Genomic DNA, 23909 nt, shown 5'->3' on the forward strand with positions numbered 1-23909 from the left:
TCTCGCATACTCGCCCAGCCATTGCTTACGTCGCAGGGGTGGTCAGTCAATTCTTGCACCAACCTCAGGTCTCTCACATGGAAGTTGTATGGATAATTATTAGGTATCTAAAAGGGACAACTGGTCATGGTGTTCTTTTTAAACCAAATGGTCATCTTGACATCCAAGGATATACGGATGCAGACTGGGCAGGAGATAAAGGGAATAGAAGGTCAACATCAGGTTATTTCACTATGGTTGGTGGAAACCTTGTCACATGGAGAAGCAAGAAACAGAAGGTTGTTTCCTTGTCCAGTGCAGAAGCAGAGTTTAGAGGAATAGCCCAAGGACTGACAGAAATTCTATGGATACGAAAGCGTCTAAAAGAAATGGGCATTTTCAAAATCAAAACCAGTAATATCATATGTGACAATGAAGCAGCAATTCAAATCTCAAAAAATCCAGTGCAACATGACCGAACTAAGCATGTAGAGGTGGATCGACACTTTATCAAGGAGAAACTAGAGGCAAGAATAATAGATTTCAAATTTGTCAAATCAAAATATCAACTAGCTGACATCTTGACAAAGGCAGTTAACAGAAGAATATTCAACGAAGGTCTAGCCAAGTTAAGCATTGGAGATCCCACTACTCAACTTGAAGGGGAGTGTGAGAAAGGAAAGTCAAATGTGTGAGCCAATCATGGGATCAATTTTCTGTTCATATCCCAGCTCAATATTTTCTTTGGAATTACAGGCTGTAACATAGCAGAGTACTTTAATAGCTTCCTTTTTAATTCTTGTATAACACCTATAAATAAAGGTGTCATATATGTTCAATTGTAATACAGAAAAACACAATCTTCTCCTTTATTCTCTGGTTATCATTGTTAACATAGTTGTCGTTACATATGATTTGCAACAAGTTCGCACCATATGTGGAGTAAAACCAAGATTTGATCCGGTAAATCAATTTCCGCCCAATCCTCATCATCATCTCCTTGAGGTTGGGATTTACCACCATGGACTTTAGCGCTCATGCACATGTGCAAAAAAATCTGATGTCACAATTTGTATTTTGAACCATCAACCGATAATCCGAAACTGAACTAAGAGTGTACGTTGGTAAGAGCAAACACCAATTGACTAGCAATGGGGTTAGAACCGATGGCAACAAAAGATGATCCATATGTAGTAATTACAGACCAAAAAAAACAAAAACCAAACATAATAAAATCATAAAATAACAGGTTATCAGGTAACTGAGGGTCGAGAGAACCTAAGAAATCGGTAGACCAACTCGCAAAATGGCAGCAGACCGACAAGAAGACAGCGAACAACAGAGGAATTCCTAGCAGCAGGAGTTGTTCAATGGGCAGAAGATGATCGGTTGCCCTCGGCGGCGCAAGGAGACCGTGGGCAAGGCGGAAATCAATGGGAAGAAACCGGAACAGGGGCATCACCAAGCGGGATCGAGACCAGCCTATTGAAGTGAACATTCACAAAGATCGGGAAGTAGTAGCCGTAAATCTATCCACTCGTGTTGGGTATGCAGGTACTAAGAGTCCTCTCACTACCAACCAGCAGACATCATCTGGCAGGGTCTTGCCGGTATCAACAACGATAAAAAAAAAACTACCAAATGGAAACAACAACTAACTATGGCTCTTGGCGGGCCCAGACAATTCTGTTCTGCCCAAAATGGTAATGGGCTTGGGTTATGAACTTATAATCTATAATCTGATGATCGATTCGATTCTATGATTATAAGTTCATTTCATACTCTTTCGCCATGTTCGTCGCCTTACCCTAGATTTCACTTCATTCTATGGATTGGCTCTAGCTCAAAAGAACATATACACGAAGCTATGTCGACTTACGTACGTCTCGTTGACTAAACGATCAGGTATGCTTACTTATAAGGTACAAGCTTAGAGCCTTGCGCCACTCAGTTTGTTCTCGCCTATCGATAGATAGCAGGTTGCTTCCAAAGCTTCGTTGGGAAGATCGCATAGTTTGTTACGTCAACTCAAAAAGGATAAGTTGCCTTTCTAGTTGCTCTGAAACAACTAGGAGATTCTGTCTCTGTAGTATTGTCACACAGCTGCCCGCCTAGAAGAGCCATTCCCCCTTGGTCCGCTTTCTCTATCTGGGGTTCATTCTGTTCGTACACATCTGATCCTCTTTTTTATTCTGTTTCGACAACTTTTTCTGTTACGTAAGGGTAGGGTTATAGCTTGATACCATGTTGGATTATATGGAAACCTCAATTATTAAGGTTGCATGTATAGTCAATATATAGTGTTACGTGTTATAGAAGGACCCTATACTACACATAAGTGTATAAACAATATAAAAAGTATAAAAGATACAAGATAAAAAAGTTTAATAAAAGAAAATAAAAAAAACTAAAATAGGCGACCTTTAATAAGAATTTGTTATTTCTTACAATTAAGCAATTGTATGTAACTTAGAAGAAGGTGACGTGACTTGTATTTTGTGTTTATCAATTTCTATGTGGATGGGCCGGAGGAAAGCATGCATGCGTAGATGTGTGGATCGAACAAGGTTTCCCTTCTTGTGGGTTTAGGAAGTGGAGTTTCATTGTAGGGCAAACTGTTTTAAAAACTACATCATGCAAAGTGGCAGAACATTAGAAAATATGCATGAAAAATCAACACATGTTTATATTTTTTGCATTTTATACTTTCAGTTTTTTTGCACCAAATGTTGTAGAGCTCATCACTGGAGTCTAATGGGTCATTGCATAGTAATGTTATTATTAAAATCTATGGATGTTTTTAAAAGAATTAGTTGTCATTTAAAAAGGGGTTACGGCACTGTTTGTTTTTTGTTTACCCGCTACGTCTATTTTAAACTTTTCTTAAAAAAAATATAAATTTCTGTTTACAAAATATGTATAATTTATTTGGGGTAATTACTAATCTAGCCAAATTAAGGGGGTAATTAGCAATTTTTAGCCAAAAATTAGTAAATGGCCAAAAATAACCCACGAAACCGTAGGTTTCGAGATTCGCCTACTGTTTCGACATTTCGTCTACTGTTTCGCGTTTTCTATAAAAAAAACCACGGTTTCCCAAACCGTAGTCTACGGTTTTTGGGAAAAAGCTATGGTTTTTTTTTAATCTACTATTTTGGGGGTTTTATCTACTGTTTTATCCAAAAAAACGTAGTTTTTTTTTTAATCTACTATTTTGGGGGTTTTATCTACTGTTTTGTCCAAAAAACTACTTTTTTGTCCAAAAACCTACGGTTTTATATTTTTTTTTCGATTTTTTTCAAAAAAAATTTAGCCACATATATAAAACCTACTCCTAATCACAAATACGGTAAAATTTTGATAAAAAGTAGAAAAACCTGATTGTTTTTCGGGTGCTCAATTGAGAGAAAAAAGCAGTCAAACCAAAGAAAACAATTGGCAAAATGACCTAATCTGAAAAAAATTTCATTATATACTTTGGGCTAATGGGCCACGAAAAAATAAACTGACCTTTGAAACAGTAGCCCATATGCACAAAACAGTAGTTTTCGGCCTAAAAGAGTAGTCAACGGCCTTGACCGTAGTCAACCATAAGTTGACTATGGTTTTGTGGGCTATTTTTGGCTAGGTGGTAGTTTTTGGCTATTTTTTGATAGGTAATTAAGAAAAAGGGCTAGATTTGTATTTTTCCCAATTTATTTTTGTTTCAAAAAAAAAATTTTAAATGTTTTGTGAATAAAAGTTTAAATAGAGGGTTATTTAAATAATTTTATCCATGTATAATTTAATTTTAATTTGTATTTACAATACAAACAAGAATTTACAAACCCATTTGTAATTATACCAGCAGATTAAATTATACATCATTTCATTTTCTGTTGACCAAAATTTTGATGAATTTCAGTTCATTTGTATTCCAATTCGAATAGTGGTATGAACTAGGAAAATCGGCAAAAATTTTCTACATCGAAAATGTCATTTTATATGTACTGGTATTTTTACAAAAATACATAATCAAAAAGCTTGAATTCAAAATCAAAATTGACTTTCTCAAATTCATGGAATTTTCCTGTAAATTGTTTCTGAATATTTCTTTTTAAGGTTAGTAACTATGAAGTTATACAAACATCATATTTGTAGGAAAAACAAAGCATCAAAACTGTAAGTTTCTCTAAATATTATCAAAGTAATTCCTTTCTAAATGTTCGCCTATGTGTATCTATCTCCTCTTGTATGTTGATTCATGTCTTCTTTTCTTTTCTTTTCTTTTTTCCACTTTTTTAATATGAAATATAAAAGGCTTCTCCAAATAAGTTGATTTCCCTATACATATTATACCACCTTTTAATGCCATTTTGTCTTCTCTTGACTTGGGACAGTTTCTTCTTTTGCTGATATAAATGGTAAACCCCTGCAGATAATCAAAAACACAAAAATTAAACAAAATCTTTTGTGTTAAAGTAAAGACTTCATTTTACTCATTATTCAGATTCTTGATATTTACAACATTTGTTCTTTTCTCTTTTTTACAGATTGAACGTACTAAAATTGAAAGTACAATGCTGTTAATGTGGTAAATTATAACATGAGAGAGGTAAATCACTTATGGATTCTCATCTCCTTACTGATAATGACACAAACAATCATGTGTGAACCCCAACACAACTTTAATGTAAAAAATAAAGTCAAATACACATTATGTGTCAGAATTATAGATGGGGTCAATTTCGTAAATTTCATTGTTAAGTGTTAACCATGTTGATCACAAACGAGTTCACATAACAAGACAAAATTCATACACAATCACAAATTCAATCATATATCAAGAACAAGTCTTATATGCGCTCAATCAATCTACCATAATATATACATAATATTTGCATAAATTCATCATTACATATTTACAAAAATAACCAGTTTAATTGGCTTAAAAGAAAAAGTACATGATGCCACAAATTTATTTCAAGCAAAAATAACAAATTATCAAACCACCTATCATTTTATACAAACTAAGCATATCCCCTAACAGTAAAAGGAGGTGAGAATCCATAAAAAAAGGTCTCAGTTTCAAACATGGGTTTCGCCTTTTCTTGCTCTGGGGATATTGTGATTTAGGTGGGACCCATTGGTGGGTGGAATTTACTATTTTACCCCATATTATACAAACTAACTAAGCTTTTATATATGTATTTCAACTAAATTTTACTTCCAACAAAATATGGTTGGGATACCTACAGATCAAAACTGTGGCTGTTGAAATGGAAGACTGGATTATTGCTCCTCCTTCCAAAATTCTTACACCTGCACTCTTTAGCAACACTTGAGCGTAGAGATGTGGGCCCACATACAATCACCCCAATATCTACGTTTCCCCATCGCTCACACATCCTCCCAAAAATTTCTGTATAATTCAATAACACAAAAATCAACAAAAGTAGATATAAATTAGTTTGTGTTTGTTACACTGGACAAGACAAGACTGGACAAATTTTCTAGTGTTTTTTTTTTTTCAATTATAAGGATTACAAGGGCATTTACGTCTTTTTGCACAGATAAGAGATCAAGAACAAGTCCCTGTCCCACCTTTTTCAGTACTTTACTGTTCTGTTCTGTTATGTCCTGTCTTGTCATGTACTGTTCTGTATAACAATCGAGGCCTAAATGGTTAAGACAAACCTTTCAGATCAGGTCTTTGACCAAATTTTGTGGTTTTGACAAAACTTTCTTCTGATGAATGCTTGCATGAAGTAGTAGACTTGTTGTGTTGTATTTCATCGGTTTGATTTTTGTCCCAAGATTTTTCTTTTTTTGAATTTTTTGTATCCGAAAGATGCCATAGACAAATCACAAGGCCTCCAAATACAATCACACTTATAATCATGCATATGAGTACTAAAAGCCCTTTATACCAACGATATGTTACATCATAAGTGTTGATGTAAAACACATTTAACAAAGTCAAAGAAACCACCAAACCAATTGTGGACACCACCACATAAGTTCCAGACCATATGATGTTTCCTGTTCCAACCAATCCAGACATGCCACATCGGCTAGGGGTAGAATAGACAAAAGGGGTTGCATACTTCTCTTCATTTCCCTCTTCCTGTAGACAATAAATTTATATAACTTGAAACTTAATTTTTCCTTTTTCTTTGATAAATGAAAGTACATTGCTATTAATGGAAAGTTTTATACCAATGGGGGTTCGGATTCCTGAGTGATGTAAGTTTGAATCTCCAAATTCAGTTTCGTGTGGAACTCTGGAAAGAGTGATTCCAAGTCTAGTGAGTGAAGGAGTGGAAGTTCTTCTGATGTTTTAACAGCCCATATTATCAATACATTTCTAGGCATACAAGGTTTACACTCGTTAATACGGTGTAGAATATCACTCAAGATAGCCACAAATGGTGAAATACCAATCCCACCTGCTACTAAAATAAGGTTTTCATACCTAAAAAGAAATGGTAAACAAGAAATTAAGTAAAAAGGTATAGGAATAAATGAGTCAAAAGTGAGTGGAGTGTGTACATCAAGTGGTATGGAGACTCGTGTCCATAAGGCCCCTCTACATATGCCTTAAGCTTCAAATTTGGTTGAATGAGTCCATGTAGATCAGTTTGATCTTCAGGAAGACTCAAGATATGAGATTTTAGTTTGTTTGTCCAATTTCCAAGGACTTTTATGAGAATAGAAAGATGATTGTTTCCATCTAGAGGGCTAGATGAGACACTGAAAGGGTGCCATTGTAGCCATGATAATTCCCGAACTTGGATGAAAACCCAACTCAAGGCATTGTACTTTAAATCTACATTTTCAAAAAAAAATGATATTACATAAATATCAACCACTCATTTGTCAATAGGACAAAAATTGCAATTTTTTGTTCGCACCCAAAAAGGTGGAACAAGATGGGATAGGGAGTCACTCTAGATCTCTTGTTTGTGCAAAAGACATTAATACCCTTCTCATCCTCATCATCAAAAATAGCCCTAGAAAACTTGTCCAGTCTTGGCATGTCCCATCCCATCTAGTCCTATCCAGTATAAGTTACATGGAACAGGATGGGACAAGACTGGACAAGATTTCCAAGGCTATTTTTGATGATGAGGATGAAAAGGGTATTTATGTCTTTTGCACAGACAAGAGATTGAGAGTGACTCCCTTTCCCATCTTGTTCCACCTTTTTGGGTAGTTGCAATTTTTGTCTCATTGACATCAGTCCAAATCCAGTCCAAACACAGTACAACCTGTTATGTCACAAGTCATGAGATAAACTATTGATACCTTGAGGTTTTGATATAACAAGTTCCACAGTTCCAGAAGGAAGGCATTTGGCTGAGAGTATTTCCACACTCTTTCTTGATTGAAAGAATCTAAGAAATCGATCAAGCATATATAGGAACAAACCTCCAGCTATCATACTAAACAAGATATCACCAACATGCATAGCCATGAACACAACAAACACAACATATAGCTGATGAGTGTAGAAGAATAGTTCAAATTTCAGCCTCCTCACTTGAGGAAGTGACGTCACCCACATCAACAAACCAGCCGATAGGCTGATGACACCTGGCAGATTTGCAATCTTGTTATTCTTCCAATCAATTACCTACATAACAAAGTAGAAACCACATTTTCAATTTCAGCATATGGGTGTTTGTGTTTCTTTTTGACTTAATGTAGAAAGAAGAACTACTCACTTGATGTAGCACACGATTTTCCAAGATCCATGAGATGAAATAACAAGAACCATGAAGAGTGAAGAGTGTCATTGTAAGATGTCCTAACCATACATGATATCGAGTTGCATGCTCAAAAGGGATATTTGTAAGCCTTAAAAGAATTGATCCTCTTGAAACCGGTAAAAACATAAACATTAAGCAAATCAATCCAATAGACCCGAACCTTAATCCAGTGTGCTTCAGCATTACATGGCTGCAATATTTTAATTTAATTTTAAAATACATCATACATAAAGAACGACTTAATAAAGAAAGAAAATAAAGAAATTACCTTTTTCCTTGACTTTCATAGTAGGGAATCAGGTTGTAGTTTTGAATAGCATAAACTGAAAGAGCACAAATGATATACACAACAACTAAAAGAATTACAATCAACTCTGCAGCTGTAACAACTCCAAATGGTCCATCTACGATAACTGGGAATGTCCACAATCGTAAAGTTGCGTGTTTTGGTTTCTTTTTCCTACACAGAAGTGTTCTTATTATGTTAAAAACTTATATATCTGAATGAATTAAGTCATTAGTCATGTACTATTAAGTTAGAAAAGATACAGAAACAGGTTCTTAGAACGAGTAACTTACTCTTCAAACTCGTGTTCACCGGATATCCGAAGGTAAAGTATAGCAAGAAATGCAATGATGAATAGTGGACCTCCATAAAGAAATATACTTCCTGTAGATCATACACAACAGCTTATGTAATCACTAATCAACCAAAATAGAATCAATTTCATTAAGTGAGAATTGAGAAGATTACGAACCTGAAACCCAAAAAACCGATCCGGAAGTAGAGTCGACATATTTCTCAGAGAAGTCGCTCACGGAATTTGATGGAAGTAAGAATAAGAAAGTAATCCAAGCAAAAAAAATCGAACACATTGCGAACTTGAGAACCCATCTGGTGAATTTGACCAAAAAACGTGTCTTGGTGACGTAATTGAAGCCATTATCTTGTTTGCTTGAAGAAAGAAGAGGTTCATCGGTGGCGTATTCTGTACTCATTTCTTTGAGACAATTAAGCAAACAGGTTATCTGCAATGATCGATGAAGAGTTGATGATTTTTTCTTTATCTGTTTGCTTATCACTTTGAGTATGATTGTAGACAACAAGACCAATCTACATCTAACTCGGTGATTCTGAAGCTTAATATATTACAATTTGGGTAGTTGGCAATTAGAAAATTGAAGAGGAGAAAGAGATTGGCCAATTTGGACCAAGATTTCGACACTCATTTATTTATTCTCTAATCTCTTCCTTCAATGGTTGATGGAGTCATGGAGGCAATGCCTAACATTCCCCATAGGCCCATACCATGACTTAGACCAGGCGATGTGTTATTTTTTATTAAAATTAGTTTATATACGGATAAATTATTTAAAAAATACAATATTTTAACCATTTTACTAATTTAATAACTTGACTTACTTCTATAATAGTTTTATATGTCCTTTTTAATTTATAAAAAAAAAAAAAATCTATCTATGTCACTTTGTCCGATTTAATAGATAAACATGTAATAATGTAATAAGTTGAACATTTTTTAAGAATATAGAAAAGTATTAGTTATTTTTTATCACCATATTGCTCAAATTACATAATTTTTTAAATGGTAATTTTTTTCTTTGTAAATGTCTAATTTTATATGCATTTAAACGTTTGTCATAACTATTTGTGAATGTAAAATTGTTTATTTTCATGTCGAATGATTTTTTTCTAACGATATCATATATTGTTATTCTTTTTTAAGTTGTTGGTTTAGGTTTTGTCTAAATTATTAAGATTAGTTTATATTTTTTGTTTAAAAAATCCTATTTTCATAACTATATTAACTTTTATAAATAATTTTGTAATGTAATTAAAGCCTAACAAATAGTTGGATGAAACTAAAACATATTTTGTATTTTAATCTATGTGACCCTCATATATAATGGTCACAATAATGTATATTTTTTAATCGGATTACCTTATTGGTTTTTTAAAAAATTAAGAAGGCAAAAAAAATATTTGGCAATATGCAAATGACTTTTAAAATAATTTCTTTTCAACCCTTTAGAAAAGTGACATTTCAATCGGTTAAGATTTTAATTCTTTTAAAATTTTTTATAACTTTTTGGGTTATAAAAGACAAATACCCTTTAAAACATGTATAAACCAAAAATAAATAAATAAAAAATCAAAACTTATGAACTCTTCCTACCACAAAAGTTACTCCAACCAATACTCTTTCTTTTTACCTAAAACTAATAAAATGGTTAAATTGAAATCTCAAATTGTATACTCTTTTTTATACTATTCCTTATTTAAAGCTAAAAGATTCACAACAATGATAAAGTATTGACCTAAATATCTCCATATGACAATCGTTAGATGTTTTTTTTTTAATAAATTGGTTTATGTTGTTAGGTAAAAACCTTTTCTTAAAAGTGTAACTATTTAAATATTTAATTAGGTCCAGTCAGAAGGTTTAGGGGCCACATCGATTTTGACACGTGACTTTCATAGTTTTGGCATCCACAAATTGTTGCTACCTACCACGAAACTTGCTCACACGCATGCCTAACACGCACGATTCGAAGTTGGACACGCTCTTCCATTTGCATGTCCTATGAGTCGCATCGATCAGACATCACATGTGCTGTTTTGCTCAATTTATGATGATGAATGGATGCCCATATTTTAACTTTTATGATAAAAACATTATGGATGTGATATTTCAATTTTCACCTAAGTTTTTTTCATTTATTTAAAAAATATTTAAGTTTTATATTTAGCAGTGTTCTAAAAGGCGTGCCATGGCGGGCACCAAGGCGCGCCATGGCGTGAGGCGCAGCGTCGCCGTTACGAAAAGTTTCATAACGTGGCTGTTAGGCGTGGCGTGTGGCAAGGCGTGCCATGGCGCGTTATAGCGCGTATTTTTTCATTTGAGACATGTTTTTTTGCTCTTTTTATACCTTTTCTAATCGGACATACAAGTATTGTGTTTTTTATTAACTTTCTGTTATTAGTTGTTGATATATAATACTTCTAAAAACTAGGTATATTTGATATAAATTAATATTTATGCAGTAACATAATTATAAATTAATACAAAATCGCCGCCTTACATCACGCCTTGAAAAACGTCATGGCTCGCCATAACTCGTTAAGCTTGAGGTTTGGCATTGCCGCCACGCCACGCCTCACGCCTTTTAGAACCTTGATATTTAGAGAATGAACTAAACTAACCTATAAGAAAATAACTAACTTTTTAAGAATTTGTTAATAATCAGCATATTCGGAATACATTTTGGATTAGTAAAAGTCATTTTTGGAGTAGATGGTAGTTTACCACATATAATATTCATAATGTGTGACATGGAAATCTTCATAAAAGTCCTAATATTTTTAAAAAAATTTAATAAAATCTTAAATTTAATTTTTTTAACAGAAAAATCTCGACTATTTAACTTTTTGAATAGAAAAAGTCTAATAAACCGGCTAATTTATTTATTTTAGTCATTTTTGACCAGTTGACTTTTTCAAAATAATCAGATCTTTCTGTAAATTTTGTTGAAATTTTTGTATAATATATAAACGTATTTTTTATGTATTTATATATATATTTTTATGTATTTATGTACTTTTTTAAGTGTTTATATGTATATGTTTATGTACTTTTATGTATTTTAAATGTATAAACGTATTTTTTTATATTTATATGTATTTTTAAGTATTTTATATATTTTGTTATGTATTCTGTGTTATTTTTTATGTATTACGTATTTATATGTATTTTTACGTACTTATGTATTTTTGAATTTATTTATATAAATGTTTATGTATTTTTATTATTTTAAATATATAAACGTATTTTTTACGTATTTATATGTATGTTTAAGTATTTTATATATTATTTAGGTATTTTTTATGTGTTTTTATGTATTACGTATTAATATGTATTTTTACGTATTAATATATTTTTTAAAAGTTTTTAATATAAATGTTTATGTATGTTTATGTATTTTAAATGTATAACTATATTATTTATACATATTTATGTATTTTTTTTTTTTACTTCAAGTTGTCTTTATCATTTCATCCAATTCTCATACGTCTAGATAGTTTTCCTACATACCCACATATTTTAAGTTTTTCTTATTCGCTTATTTTGAAATTAAACATCAAATTAAAAAACAAAATAATAATTTATGCATATATGAAAACTTGGGATTCCTTTGAGGCAACATGAGATTGGTGAAGTGTCGAATGTACATAAATTATTATTTTATTTTTTTAATTTGATGTTTAATTTCAAGATAAGTGAATGGGGAAAGTTTGCATTATGTAGATATGTAGAATAACCATCTACACATACTCGATGCATGTGTGACAATTGGATAAATTGTGAAGACGACTTGAAGTGAGAAAATATATAAATATGTAAAAATAATACGGTTAAACATTTAAAATACATAAACATTTATATAAAAAAAAAAACTTATATATATACACACACACACGTAACACATAAAAATATGCAAAAATATGTAAAATGCTTAAAAAAATACATATAAATACGTAAAAAATACATTTATACATTAAAAAAACATAAACATCTATAGAAAAAACTTAAGAAATACGCAAAAATACATATAAATACGTAATATATAAAAAATAATACATAAAAATATGTAAAATACTTAAAAAACATATAAATACATAAAAAATATGTTTATATATTTAAAATACATAAAAATACATAAACATCGATATAAAAAAAACTAAAAAAAAAAATAGATAAATATGTAAAAATACATATAAATATGTAATACAACAAAAAAAATAACACATAAAAATATGTAAAATACTTAAAAATAAATATAAATACGTAAAAAAACACATTTATACATTTAAAATACATTAAAAATATATAAACATATACATATAAAAATTTAAAAAATACATAAATACATAAAAATATATATAAATACGTAAAAAATAGGTTTATATATTATATACAAATTTTGACGAAATCTACAAAAAAAATCTCATTATTTTTGAAATTTTAACAATTTGGTCTCATGACCTGTTCAACATGTCAAAAAGTGCTAAAGTTAATAAATTAGTTGGATTTTTGGGATTTTTTATTCAAAAAGTTAAATAGTCGAGACTTTTCTATTAAAAAAATTATGAATTTATTAAAAAAAATTCTAAAATATTTGGACTTTTCTGAAGGTGTCCCAAAATTATATTATGGAATATAGTTTTGAATTTACGGACATTATGGATTCACAAGAATAAGGTAATTCTATTGTCATTGTTGCTCCTATTTGAAAAAAAAAATCTACATGTCTAGACAACATAAAGTTTTTCTATTAATGAAAAATGAGATTATATAACTAGTATTTTAAAATGCATGTTTGTAGTGGAGGGAAATAGGAGCAAATTGACATATTTATACACTATATTGTTCCAGTCTACATAAGTTATGATGTAGATTTAACCAATGATATCAACGTTTTTGGGTTGATTACATTGGATGCTTCGAAGTCCAAGTTACATACTAATCACATTGTATTTTCAATCTCCTAGATCAAACATAGTTATATAGATTATTAACGAGAGTGATATCAAATATTTTATTAGTTTTGTTAATAGTATGTCTCCTAATACATCATAATTCTTTGTTGTTAATCATGTTATGGAAAGTGACATTGACTGATTTGCATGAAAAATCATTCCAGTGGAAATAAGTCTTTAGGTGTTGTAAGTAACCAAATATGTAATTTATTACCTATGACACTGAATCATGTTTCTTCTTACAATGTTCCTGTAGAAGGGGGTGATGTTAGGTATAAAGGTAAGGTCGTGTTGATGTTGGTATAGTATTTGAGGGTGATGAATCAAAAATCAATTGGGACAAATTGATGATGTTGGTTGATGATGATAATATACTTCTACACGAAAACCTAATAGAAAAACCTGGCACACACCTGGTCGGCGGCGGAGACATAGAAATATAACACAACTGTTCTTTTATTTATTACTGAAAAAGGATTACATTGTTTGATTCCCAATATTCCCTATTAACAAACTAGACAATAAGCAAACAAAATAAAACTTCCATCAACCAGGTGACGACTTCATTCAACATTCTACTCCCACTGCTCTTCATGTCCTGAGAATACATGGATTTTGAAAACGTCAACATAATGTTGGTGAGTTCACAATTTTTTATGTTTTTATAATTTTTAGAATAGTTTTAGAATTCTTTAAAAGGAGTTTCTATTCTTTGTATTTTGTTTTCCTAGGATAGCTGCTCTTATAGTATTTATCCTATAAATTTATCTTTTTGTTTCTTATCTCTTATAATACTTCCTAGGCATTTTCCTCTAGGTAGTTTAATTTAATTAATCATGCTTTGATTACTCCTAGGCATTTTCCTCTAGGTAGTTTAATTTAAAAAGGTTGATGGGAAGTTTTACAATGGGGCGTAAAAGGATCACAAGGAAACGTGGAGGCATGCACATATGCGCAGCGTACGTGGTTGGACTCAAAACCCTAAATTCTGGGGTTCAAGCCGTATATAATGTCATTAAGTCCCAAGTGTGAGCGTCCCTTTTAGCCTCTCCTGTCCAGAAACCCTAAAATAGAGTCTTAGCTTCCATTGTTGAGTGTGTGAGCCTTTGGAGAGCTTTTGGTGTTCATTTTTGTGCATTTTGTAGGAGTTGAAGAAGCTAGAAGTTGCTTAGCCTGAAGAGGAGGTCTTGGATCCAGAATCACCACCTTATTTGCCAAGCTTTTGAGGTATCAAGTTCCCATCTTGATCGCTAGATGCTTCGATCTCTTTTTGGGTTATAATGTTATGTTTTTAGCCATGGTTTGATTGAATGTTGGGACTAGGACGTCCCAAAGGCTTATTATTTCAAATCTAAGGTCTTCATGGGCTTCTTTGTCATAAAGCTACCAACTTTATTGAGTTAGGGGTCTCATGCATTCACCAAGTCCTTTTTGAGCTTTAGAGCTTCTTATGGTCATGCATGGACGTAAAGTTAGCAACTTTACGTGATATTTCAGCTTAAGGAGGCTAGATCTACACTTTGGGGTGAAGTCTTAACGAGTTAAGTGCTTAAAGTATAAGGTGGTTGAATTGGTTGAGTACGTTGGGAGTACAAGCATGTACGCACATTGTACAATCCCTCGAGCCAATACACTTAGTGTACCAGCTGAGTACGCCCAACGTAATCAGTCTGATGGCATTTCAATGTTGGGCCTTCGGTTTGGGCCTCGTTTGGGGCTTAGAAGGATAGGGTTTAGTTGGGCCATCTGATTTTGGGAGTTTTGGGGCATTAGGCTAAGGCCTATATGAAGGGTTTAGGCCCAAATGGAATTTGGGCCATATTTTGGGCCTTGACGGATTGTTTAATTTTTGGGCCCATTGGATTGTGGTTATGGGCTTCATTCTTGGACCAAGATAGGTTAGGGGTAAAATGATATTTTTACCCCAAGTAGAGATTTTTGGTTATGATGTAGATCCCAAATGATAATTAGTTTTTATGTGGAAATTGATAGCTCGGGGAGATGTAGAACCAACAGTCAGGGTTCATTCGTTTCATTCAGCTTTTCGAGGTGACTTTTCTTATTGGGTTTAACAGGCCTAAGGCACCAAGGCTGAACCTTGTTTGGTTATGATATTATACTTGTTGTTTGTGTGATACTTGTATGTTCTTGTATATGTATGTTTATTAGGCAGGGCCCGTTATTCGAGTGTGGGTCGGGCTTGTATCTCATTATTATTCGAGTGTGGGCAGGCCTGTATCTCATTAGGCCCGTTATTTGAGTGTGGGTGGAGCCCGTTATGCGAGTGTGGGCGGGGCCCGTATCGCATTTGGGTGGGGCCCATTATATGATATGTATGGTATGTGGTATTTTGGAGAACTCACTAAGCTTTGTGCTTACAGTTTTAGTTTATATTTCAGGTACTTCTGGTTCCAAGGGGAAGAGCCCGGGTTGACTGCATCGCACACACCATATGGATTCTGTTTATGGGTCATACTCTGATTTTCATGATGTTTGACATATTTATTTCATTGGGTTGTATGAACAATGTTTCAGAATACTGTTTCTACTTAAATCAAAAATGAACTTACAGAGACATGAAACGATGCTTTGGTACTCCAGGGATCGCAAGCGGCCTTGTCTTGAGGATTTTTCAGTGCTTATTTGCTTCTGCTTCTATCGCCGTCATGGCTGCTTCTTCCGGTTTCTCTAGCGCCACCTCCTTCTGGTCTCTCTCTCTCTCTCTCACACACACACAGTTACTGCTATGAAATGGCGTATGCTTGCTATGAATATCTGTTGTTACTTCTATTCTCATTTCCTTTAACTGTTTTGTTTCTAATTTGGCGTCGATTACACATATTGTTTCGTAATTTCTAAAATCTATCATGTTTCTATACGAGGGCAAATTTAATTACAAGGATTATGTTGTCTCAAGGAATTCTTCAAGTTTCATCTAACCTCCTTGTAAAAATTTAGGTCATCTCATCATAGGATTCAAAACGGATATAAATATGAATTACATGAAAAGCTTGAATGTACCCCATCTGTTGAGATACTAGAAATGAAAATTTCTAAATTATTTATAAGATGTGGGGTAAATTTCTGGATTCAATACAGTACCAAAAAAATGAAAACAAGTGTGCCTTAGTTTTTTGGCTATAAGATTTTTTGTTGGTGAGAACAATTTTATATCTATAAACATGCTCCGTAGATTTGATTCATTGTAAACTTTTGATCACTTATGTTTTAAGGCTGATGAAGGTCACAAGTTGCTTAAATCCTTGAGAAGTTCTAAGTTTCTTTTTAATTTGTGCTCTTAAATCTTGAAGATTGAAAACATATGGAATTTCTAGTTAAGTCTACTTTTATGATGTTGGAGTTGGACCTCTCTTTTGTCATTAGTGAGGTCGCATTTGCTCCTTCACATTTCACACATCCATGGTTACAAGTGTCTAACTACAGTTGTTCCTTCACATTTGTCGTTGTAATATTATTGTTTGCATTCATTCGTTCTAATTCATGGTGTGTTATGTTTGAAATGTTCAGCTATCTAATTGCAGCAATGGGACTACAAGTTTTATGGAGTTTTGGACTTGCTTGTCTTGATATTCATGCTCTAAGGGTTAAAAAGAATCTCCAGAGTCAAATCTTACTAAGCCTTGTTGTTGTTGGTGACTGGGTACGTATGTCATTTTACTTGCTTTCCAAGATTTATAATAGGAATAAATTACATTTTTGGTCCCTCGGTGTAGCCGATTTGCAATTTTGGTAACTCATTTGGAGGTTCTTGTAATGTTGTTGGTCTCTGTTCCACGTATAGCTGATTTTTGCACTTTTGGTCCCAAAAATATAGTTATTTTACTTGGAACAGGGACCAAAATGTTACAAAAACCTCAATTAAGGACAAAGATTGCAAGAGAAAAAAAGCATTTTGGGGGGGAAATTGAAGAAATCAGGGTATGGTATAGGGAGGAAAAACGTAATATTTTGTTTTATTATTCAGGTGACTGCGATACTAGCACTTGCAGCGTCATCATCTTCAGCAGGAGTGATGGTTTTGTTGGACAGAGACTCGGAGTATTGCAAAGTTGACCAGCAGCTGTCGTGCAGTATGTTCCAGATCTCCATTGCTTTTGCGTTTCTTGCTTGGTCTCTTCTTGCTATTTCTTCTCACACTGTCCTTTGGTTGTTGGCATCCCTTTCTTCTTGATTTTTATTTCTCAACTCAAACTCTAATTCTATTCTATGTAAATATATATATAAAAACATTCACACGCTTACTTTTCCATTCAAATCCCATTCCTCATAAAACTAATATAAAATGCTAACCTCTCGTTTCTTAACTTTTGTTTTTTTTAAATAACAAACACACACTTAAAAGATTTCAACAACGAACTAGAGAGATTTCAGCATAAGTTATCTGAATCTTATGGCCAACTCCATGATTTACCTCCACACAAGGAGGTTTTTACTTTTTGTATCAGTCGCTTGGATTGTCCCCAAAACACTTTTTTTTTTATTAGAGTGTGCTTCTCGTCATCATCACGTACGATTGTTAAACCATATGATATATATGGAGTATAATATTCGTCATCTTTTGCCTCATGTGACTTTTTTGAAGACAAAGTCAATTACCCCATTATGACGACATTGCAGTTTGCATGGAGACATTATTGATATTGTGGGCTGGGCGTATAAGAGTCAAACATGTAACCTAACTTTGTGCATTAAATATTTGACGTTGCCAAATTTATTTGAAAACTCATAATATAGTTAAATCATGATAATGTAATTTTGAAAAACGACCATTATATTAGGAACATATTGTTAACCTTCCGGACAGATTTAATGTTATTCCAAAAAAAAAAAAGGTGAGACGTGACATATAACCCTACTCTTAAGGATATCAGGCCCTATTTGAAGTTGATTTCATTTTCATTTACATAATCACTTCCACACTTTTTTCTCTACACTATGAGGGGAGATGTTTGGATTCACTAAGAATTCCTTAAATGGCAGTGGATAATGCTCTTGTATCATGTACTTTGTCATTGGTAAGTTTTTCAAGTATGTCAGTTCTGAATGTCATTATGTGGATATAGAGCTGGAAATGACAGTTTTTCAAAGTAGTCATTTTGACATCATCTATTTTGTTTATGTGGTTGTTATATTGCGCACATGTTTTAAAGACTCCCTATTTTGACTTTTCCAACAACCACTTTCTACCAAAACAATGAACGAAATCCCTCATGATATAATCAACGCTCTTTACATCAATCTTGTTTGTAAGTTTTTTTTTTTTTTTTTTTTTTCCCCACCGTTAAATTTGTTCAAGAGCCTTGGTTACCTAGGCAAATCTAAACAAGTTTCCCTACTTGCAGCAAAGAAACTCTAAACAAAAATAAGATGGCAAAAACTTGCATAATTCACGTTTTCACCAAGTAGAGATGGCTTTTATTAATTCCATAATGAGGTTTAACAATTACATCAAGATTTTGTACATAGAGACCCATGATTTTGATTTGAACCCTAAAACCACCAAGTATTCAATTTCAACTCTAAAACCGCATGTTGTCCGAAGCCCAAGACCCGATGCTCAAGTCACAAAGAAGCAATCAGATTTCACAACTCAACACTGTCTTCATCCAAACAACCCAAAAGAGCCCAACTTCACAAACAAACAAACAAACAAAAAAACAATAACTAAATGCAATGGAGTCTAGTTATAAACACATGTTACTCAACACTTAAACCAATTTTTAGCAGATAAAAACTCAAGAAAAACTCAATTCACATTTTCATCATAATTGCAAAACAAAAATAACAACAAAAACTAAAAAGCAAACATTACAACCGTCTACGCATACGCCTGACATTAGCATCCCCCGACTCCGCCGCCGCCGCTGCCGCCGCCACAATCTGCGCCGCCGATGTCAAATCCAACCCAATAATGCTACTCCCGCCGCCACTCCTCTTCCTACTCAACCCCTCACCGCCAGACCTCTCCTCCACCGCCGCCGCCGCCACTGTTTCCAGAAGCTCCGATAGCAACGAAGGGCACGTCTCTTCTACATATTTAAACCCTTCTGTTCTCATCACCACTACAAAAAAACAAAAAAACATAATTTTATATAAATCTGCAAATATGAATACTTTTTTTTATTTATCTATTTTATTAATTGATATAACCTGAACAATGACACCGGTCAGATCAACACGCACCTCCTAAATTTGCTGCAGCAAATTTGAGACAGATGGCTTTCAATTGAGCACATCGATGTTGATCAGCAAGTGAAAGAGTTGTTGCCACTGTTTCAGTGTTCACTTCTTCACATAATTTTGCTTCACATAACTGTTTTAATCGATCCAAACCAAATCTATCAGCAGCAGCTAACAGATGTTGGATCATGTTTGTTGATGCCGTGTAAATTGACGACATTGACCCTGTCGTTGTGCTTTCTTCTGCTTCCGGAAACGTATCCGAGTATATAAACACAAGCATAGCCTAACACAAAATTTTATACTTTCTTTCAGCAACTCTTAATTACATAAAGGGAAAAGTGGTTGAGTGGCGAAAGTGTAAATACCTTGAAAATTGAGGGTTCGATGTCTTTTAACTCTACTTGATCCATATTGGGGTTTCCAACGAGGCCGAAGAATTGGGCTCTGAAGACTGGAGATCGGGCTGCAAGGATTAGTTTGTGGGCCTTGAAAGTTTCTTGACCAATACGAAAAACGATGTCACATCCGGTTTCGGATTCTAATAAGAATTTGAGATTTTGGCCCATGTCAGATGGTGGAATGGAAATGGTGAAATGTTTGGGTCCCTCAACTCGGTTTCTCACAACTCCAACTGTGCAATGCATTGAAAGGCAATCGTCTTTTAAGTAATCTGATGTTTCCAAACTTACCCTTCTAAAGAAACGCTTGTAACCCCTGAAAACCAATTTCCAATACATTCATTCATTCTTGTTTGTGTGAAGATAAGACATAAGTATAGTAGAGCAATAAAAGCAGTGTTCTTGAATCCCAATAGCATATAGAGAGTAGAAACTATAACTATCAGTTATCACAAACGCAAGCCCAACTCAGCAAATTTGGACATGGATAACCGATAACGTCATCAAAGAAACTAATGTAAACACATACATGATACAGACGCATGTTGATTGAACTTTATGAACAATTCAATTCAGTATATATAATGAAAAGTATACTAGCAATTTATAGTTCATACAATTGAAAAACTGGGTTATATAATTCATAAAAAACAAGGATTTGTATCTATACATACCACATGCTTCCTCGGTACTTCAAAGTATAAGGCCCACTCTCCAACGCCCGATCAAAGTGGCTATGAACTTTGTGTTTACCTTTCCCACTCTGATCCAACAAAGTAAGCTCAAACAACGCCCTAACATCCGTACCATCGCTCGCCAAAGCTATGAACACCGAAACGTACATGGAATTATCCTCCAAATTCTTTCCATCTGGATAAAAGTAAATCGCCCAATCGTATCCACCTACGGTGAAGGTATCGCTGGATATGTATTTACCGGCACCCATCCCTTTAGCGAGGGAGTAGCCTCTAATTGTGAAATCATGAGACCCATTCACCGACTCGTTTATCGATTTAGAACCCGAGGAGATCCCGTGATCGAAATTATTGACAAGCATTTTTTGTTCTTTTAAAACCCTAGCATAGGAATTGGTTGGGAATTGGGATTTTTTTTGAGGGATTGGTTACAGGTAAAGGAGCTGGATTATGAGTAAGTGACGGATAAATGGATTTGGCGGAGGCGTCCAGAGGGACGAGGGCGGAGATTGGTGGCGGAAGGGCGGAGGAGGTGGGTGAGGGTTTGAAAGAAAAATGAATATCCAAAATGGAATTGGGAAAATGAAAATGATGATTGAAGCTGTGGGTGAATACGTGTTTGTTGCTAATAATTTGGTCAATACAACATGACATCACTTGCCTCCGTTCCATTCCGTTCCATGCTATATAGATTAATTGTTATATTTTTACTTAAAATATTAATTATAAATAAATAAATAAAAGACGAAGTTTGTTTAAAAAGTCTTTTTATATATTTTTGAAATAGACAACTTTAAAAATTCCATATATATTTATTATTTTATTTGAAAAAAATATTACATATTATCTTTTTGTGGAAATTTGATTTTTTATTTTAATCATTATTTACTTACTAAAATTAGTTAATTAGTTAAAAATACTTACAATAATTTCCCATCAATACAAAATATAGCCTATTTATAAACTAACCACATTTAAATATAAATATTAATAATTCAAAAAAAAAATACAATTTTCTTTATTTGAAAAAATAGCCAATCATCTTGAAATATAGATTCGGGACTAGGCCTGGCAATGGAGCGGATTTTGACCCTGATCCGATCCAAACCCTTGACAATTATACGGGTTTGGAGCATAGTTTTTGATCCGTTTACCCATTAACGACCCATACCCGTTAACCCTTTTATTAAAAGGGTCGGGTATGGATCATCACCGATCCGATCCGTTTATAAAAAGTCCTTGAGTACATAATGTGTTTTCTAAAACAACACTTAGTTTTATTTAATAAATGTGATTTTATGATTTAAGTAAAATGTGTTTGATTATTCAAAAACCTACGGGTTACGGGGCGGGTTTGGATATCTGCTGATTCGGTGGATAAGGGTATGAGTTTGATTATTCAAAACCCTACGGGTTACGGAGGGCGTTTGGATCGGATGTTGAAATTTGTTAAAAGGGTTTGGATCAAGATTGATTCGCTCCAAACCCGCCCCATAGCAAGGTCTATTCCGGACTATTTTATGTTAAATCAAAAGTATTCTTTTAACCAAAAAAAATACATTTCGGAATTTTAAAAACAATGTACATCCGATGAACAATTTTGTAATTAAAAAAATACTTATTATTTTACTGTTTTTTTTAAGAAGTAAAATGAACATAGAAATGAAAAGTATATATGAATACATAAGTTGCATATGATATTTTATTGAAAAACCAGTGATGTCTGTGAAATTGACATTTCAGACAAATGTAGAGAAATTTTTGATTATGTAATGGACTACCTAAATACATCAGGTCTAAACATACCAATATATTAGGCATACCATAGAATGGTATTTATGTACTTCAACCAACCATTCAATTTCATAATCATATTTTTCTAAGTCATATATTTCTAAATAAAAACATCAACATTATTATTACTTGTATTAGTGTCAACATCATTTTTACATGTAGCATCATTATCATCTAAATACTAAAATTTACTGGATCGACATAATTACTTTGTGGTACTATTGATGTTTCATATTATACTTTCGACGTTTTATATGCAACATATCCAAAAGGCTATTGAAGATCGGCATAATGAATTTTTTGATACATCTATTGATTTTCATATATGTGGTTCTATGTTTTTCCTTTTATTTTGTCCTAGTTGTGAGACCTACGTATTAAATGAGTTAATTTTAAAAAAAAAAAGTTAAATATAAAGGTGAAAATATTTGATAACTTTGAATTTATAAGAAAATAAAAAAATAATGAATTATTATAATGGAATGTTTTTTATCTTTTAAATTTAAACAAATAATTTAAATAATTAAACAAAAGAAACTAGTGAGCTTTAATTTTGAAAATTTTGAAATTAAAAGGCAAGTTGATTAATGAAATTGATATCCATTTGTTACTATATTTATTGTAATTATTAAATTAAAATATTATGTGGAATTTAATAAAGTAGAAAAACTTATAAAATAACATGTTGAAAAGAAATTAATTCAAAATAACCACAAAATGATATTTGTCACATTGAATGAAGTGTGATAAGGCTGGAGGGAGTGGTGGCACTCTTAACACCTTGTCACATCATTTTTTTTTTCTATTGTCATGTCACTTTTTTTGTCTGCCACCTTGCTAGCACTTTTTTTAGCATTTCATAAGAAGTGATAACACCCTTAGCACTCATTGAGTTTTTTTTTTTCAAACTTAAATAAATCATATTTTTTAAAATTATGTTTAAGATTAAATGTAACCAACTAACTATACTTTAGGGACTTAAGATGTAAGTTTAGAAAAAAAAAAAAAAAAAGTCCAAAATGGCTTTTGACCATTGTGTTGGAACTTAGACGCATCGCTTTCATTTTAGTTCCTCTGTATCATTTATTCGTCAAACAAATACATTCGTTTTCTCTTTGTCAAATCTTCTTATAATTTCTTCATAATTTGAAATATATGCAAAGAGAAAAGATTATCCGAAGCATTATTCAGATGGCCTTTTTCGTGGGCTTTGGTATGATTTCAGTTTAAAGGGGAGATAAAACCCTAACGACAGCAGCAATGCTCCAAGAAAGAAAAAGAAAAAAAATAGTCAATCAGCTCTTCCCTTTCTCTCTCTCCACCTCTCGCTAGCTCTTTGACGAGTTCTTCTTGGCGACCCATTTAGCATAATTAAAGGGGTGGTGTAGCGAATTGGAAGCGAGGTAGGGGCGAGGCTTGGCGACTCCCACTCCCTTTAGAAGTTGAATTAGAAGAACATTGGACAATTACAATATGTATATGTGATACAAAACGATGTATTATGGTAGTACTCTGCGTTGATACCACTGCT

The 23909-nt window shown here is 33.0% G+C and overlaps 3 protein-coding genes across 4 annotated transcripts; 1 reads left to right on the forward strand and 2 right to left on the reverse strand.

Annotated features, from left to right (window-relative positions):
• Positions 1-4043: 4043 nt before the first annotated feature.
• Positions 4044-9018, reverse strand: LOC128129550 (ferric reduction oxidase 7, chloroplastic-like). Its single transcript, XM_052768013.1, has 10 exons — positions 8489-9018; positions 8310-8400; positions 7999-8190; positions 7686-7920; positions 7267-7594; positions 6511-6787; positions 6178-6433; positions 5656-6085; positions 5215-5380; positions 4044-4390 (listed from the first exon to the last, which is right to left on the reverse strand). The coding sequence occupies exons 1-10, from the start codon at positions 8727-8729 to the stop codon at positions 4324-4326; spliced, it is 2283 nt and encodes a 760-aa protein (XP_052623973.1). The 5' UTR covers positions 8730-9018; the 3' UTR covers positions 4044-4323.
• Positions 9019-15861: 6843 nt separating this feature from the next.
• Positions 15862-17563, forward strand: LOC128129549 (CASP-like protein 5B1). The gene is made up of 3 exons (XM_052768012.1): positions 15862-15994; positions 16816-16948; positions 17273-17563. Exons 1-3 carry the CDS (start codon positions 15864-15866, stop codon positions 17477-17479), a joined length of 471 nt encoding a protein of 156 aa, XP_052623972.1. The 5' UTR covers positions 15862-15863; the 3' UTR covers positions 17480-17563.
• A 1426-nt stretch (positions 17564-18989) lies between these two features.
• On the reverse strand, positions 18990-21227 carry LOC128129548 (BTB/POZ and MATH domain-containing protein 3-like). 2 transcript variants are annotated; one of them, XM_052768010.1, is made up of 4 exons: positions 20564-21227; positions 19857-20205; positions 19492-19774; positions 18990-19370 (listed from the first exon to the last, which is right to left on the reverse strand). In XM_052768010.1, the coding sequence occupies exons 1-4, from the start codon at positions 20944-20946 to the stop codon at positions 19117-19119; spliced, it is 1269 nt and encodes a 422-aa protein (XP_052623970.1). In that variant the 5' UTR covers positions 20947-21227; the 3' UTR covers positions 18990-19116. The 2 variants fall into 2 exon arrangements, with proteins under 2 accessions (XP_052623970.1, XP_052623971.1); XM_052768011.1 differs by having other exon boundaries at positions 19230-19370; positions 19459-19774.
• Between the last annotated feature and the right edge of the window lie 2682 nt (positions 21228-23909).

The sequence above is a fragment of the Lactuca sativa genome, unplaced genomic scaffold, assembly GCF_002870075.4.
Source record: "Lactuca sativa cultivar Salinas unplaced genomic scaffold, Lsat_Salinas_v11 Lsat_1_v11_unplaced_52, whole genome shotgun sequence".
NCBI classification, from domain to species: Eukaryota; Viridiplantae; Streptophyta; class Magnoliopsida; order Asterales; family Asteraceae; genus Lactuca; species Lactuca sativa.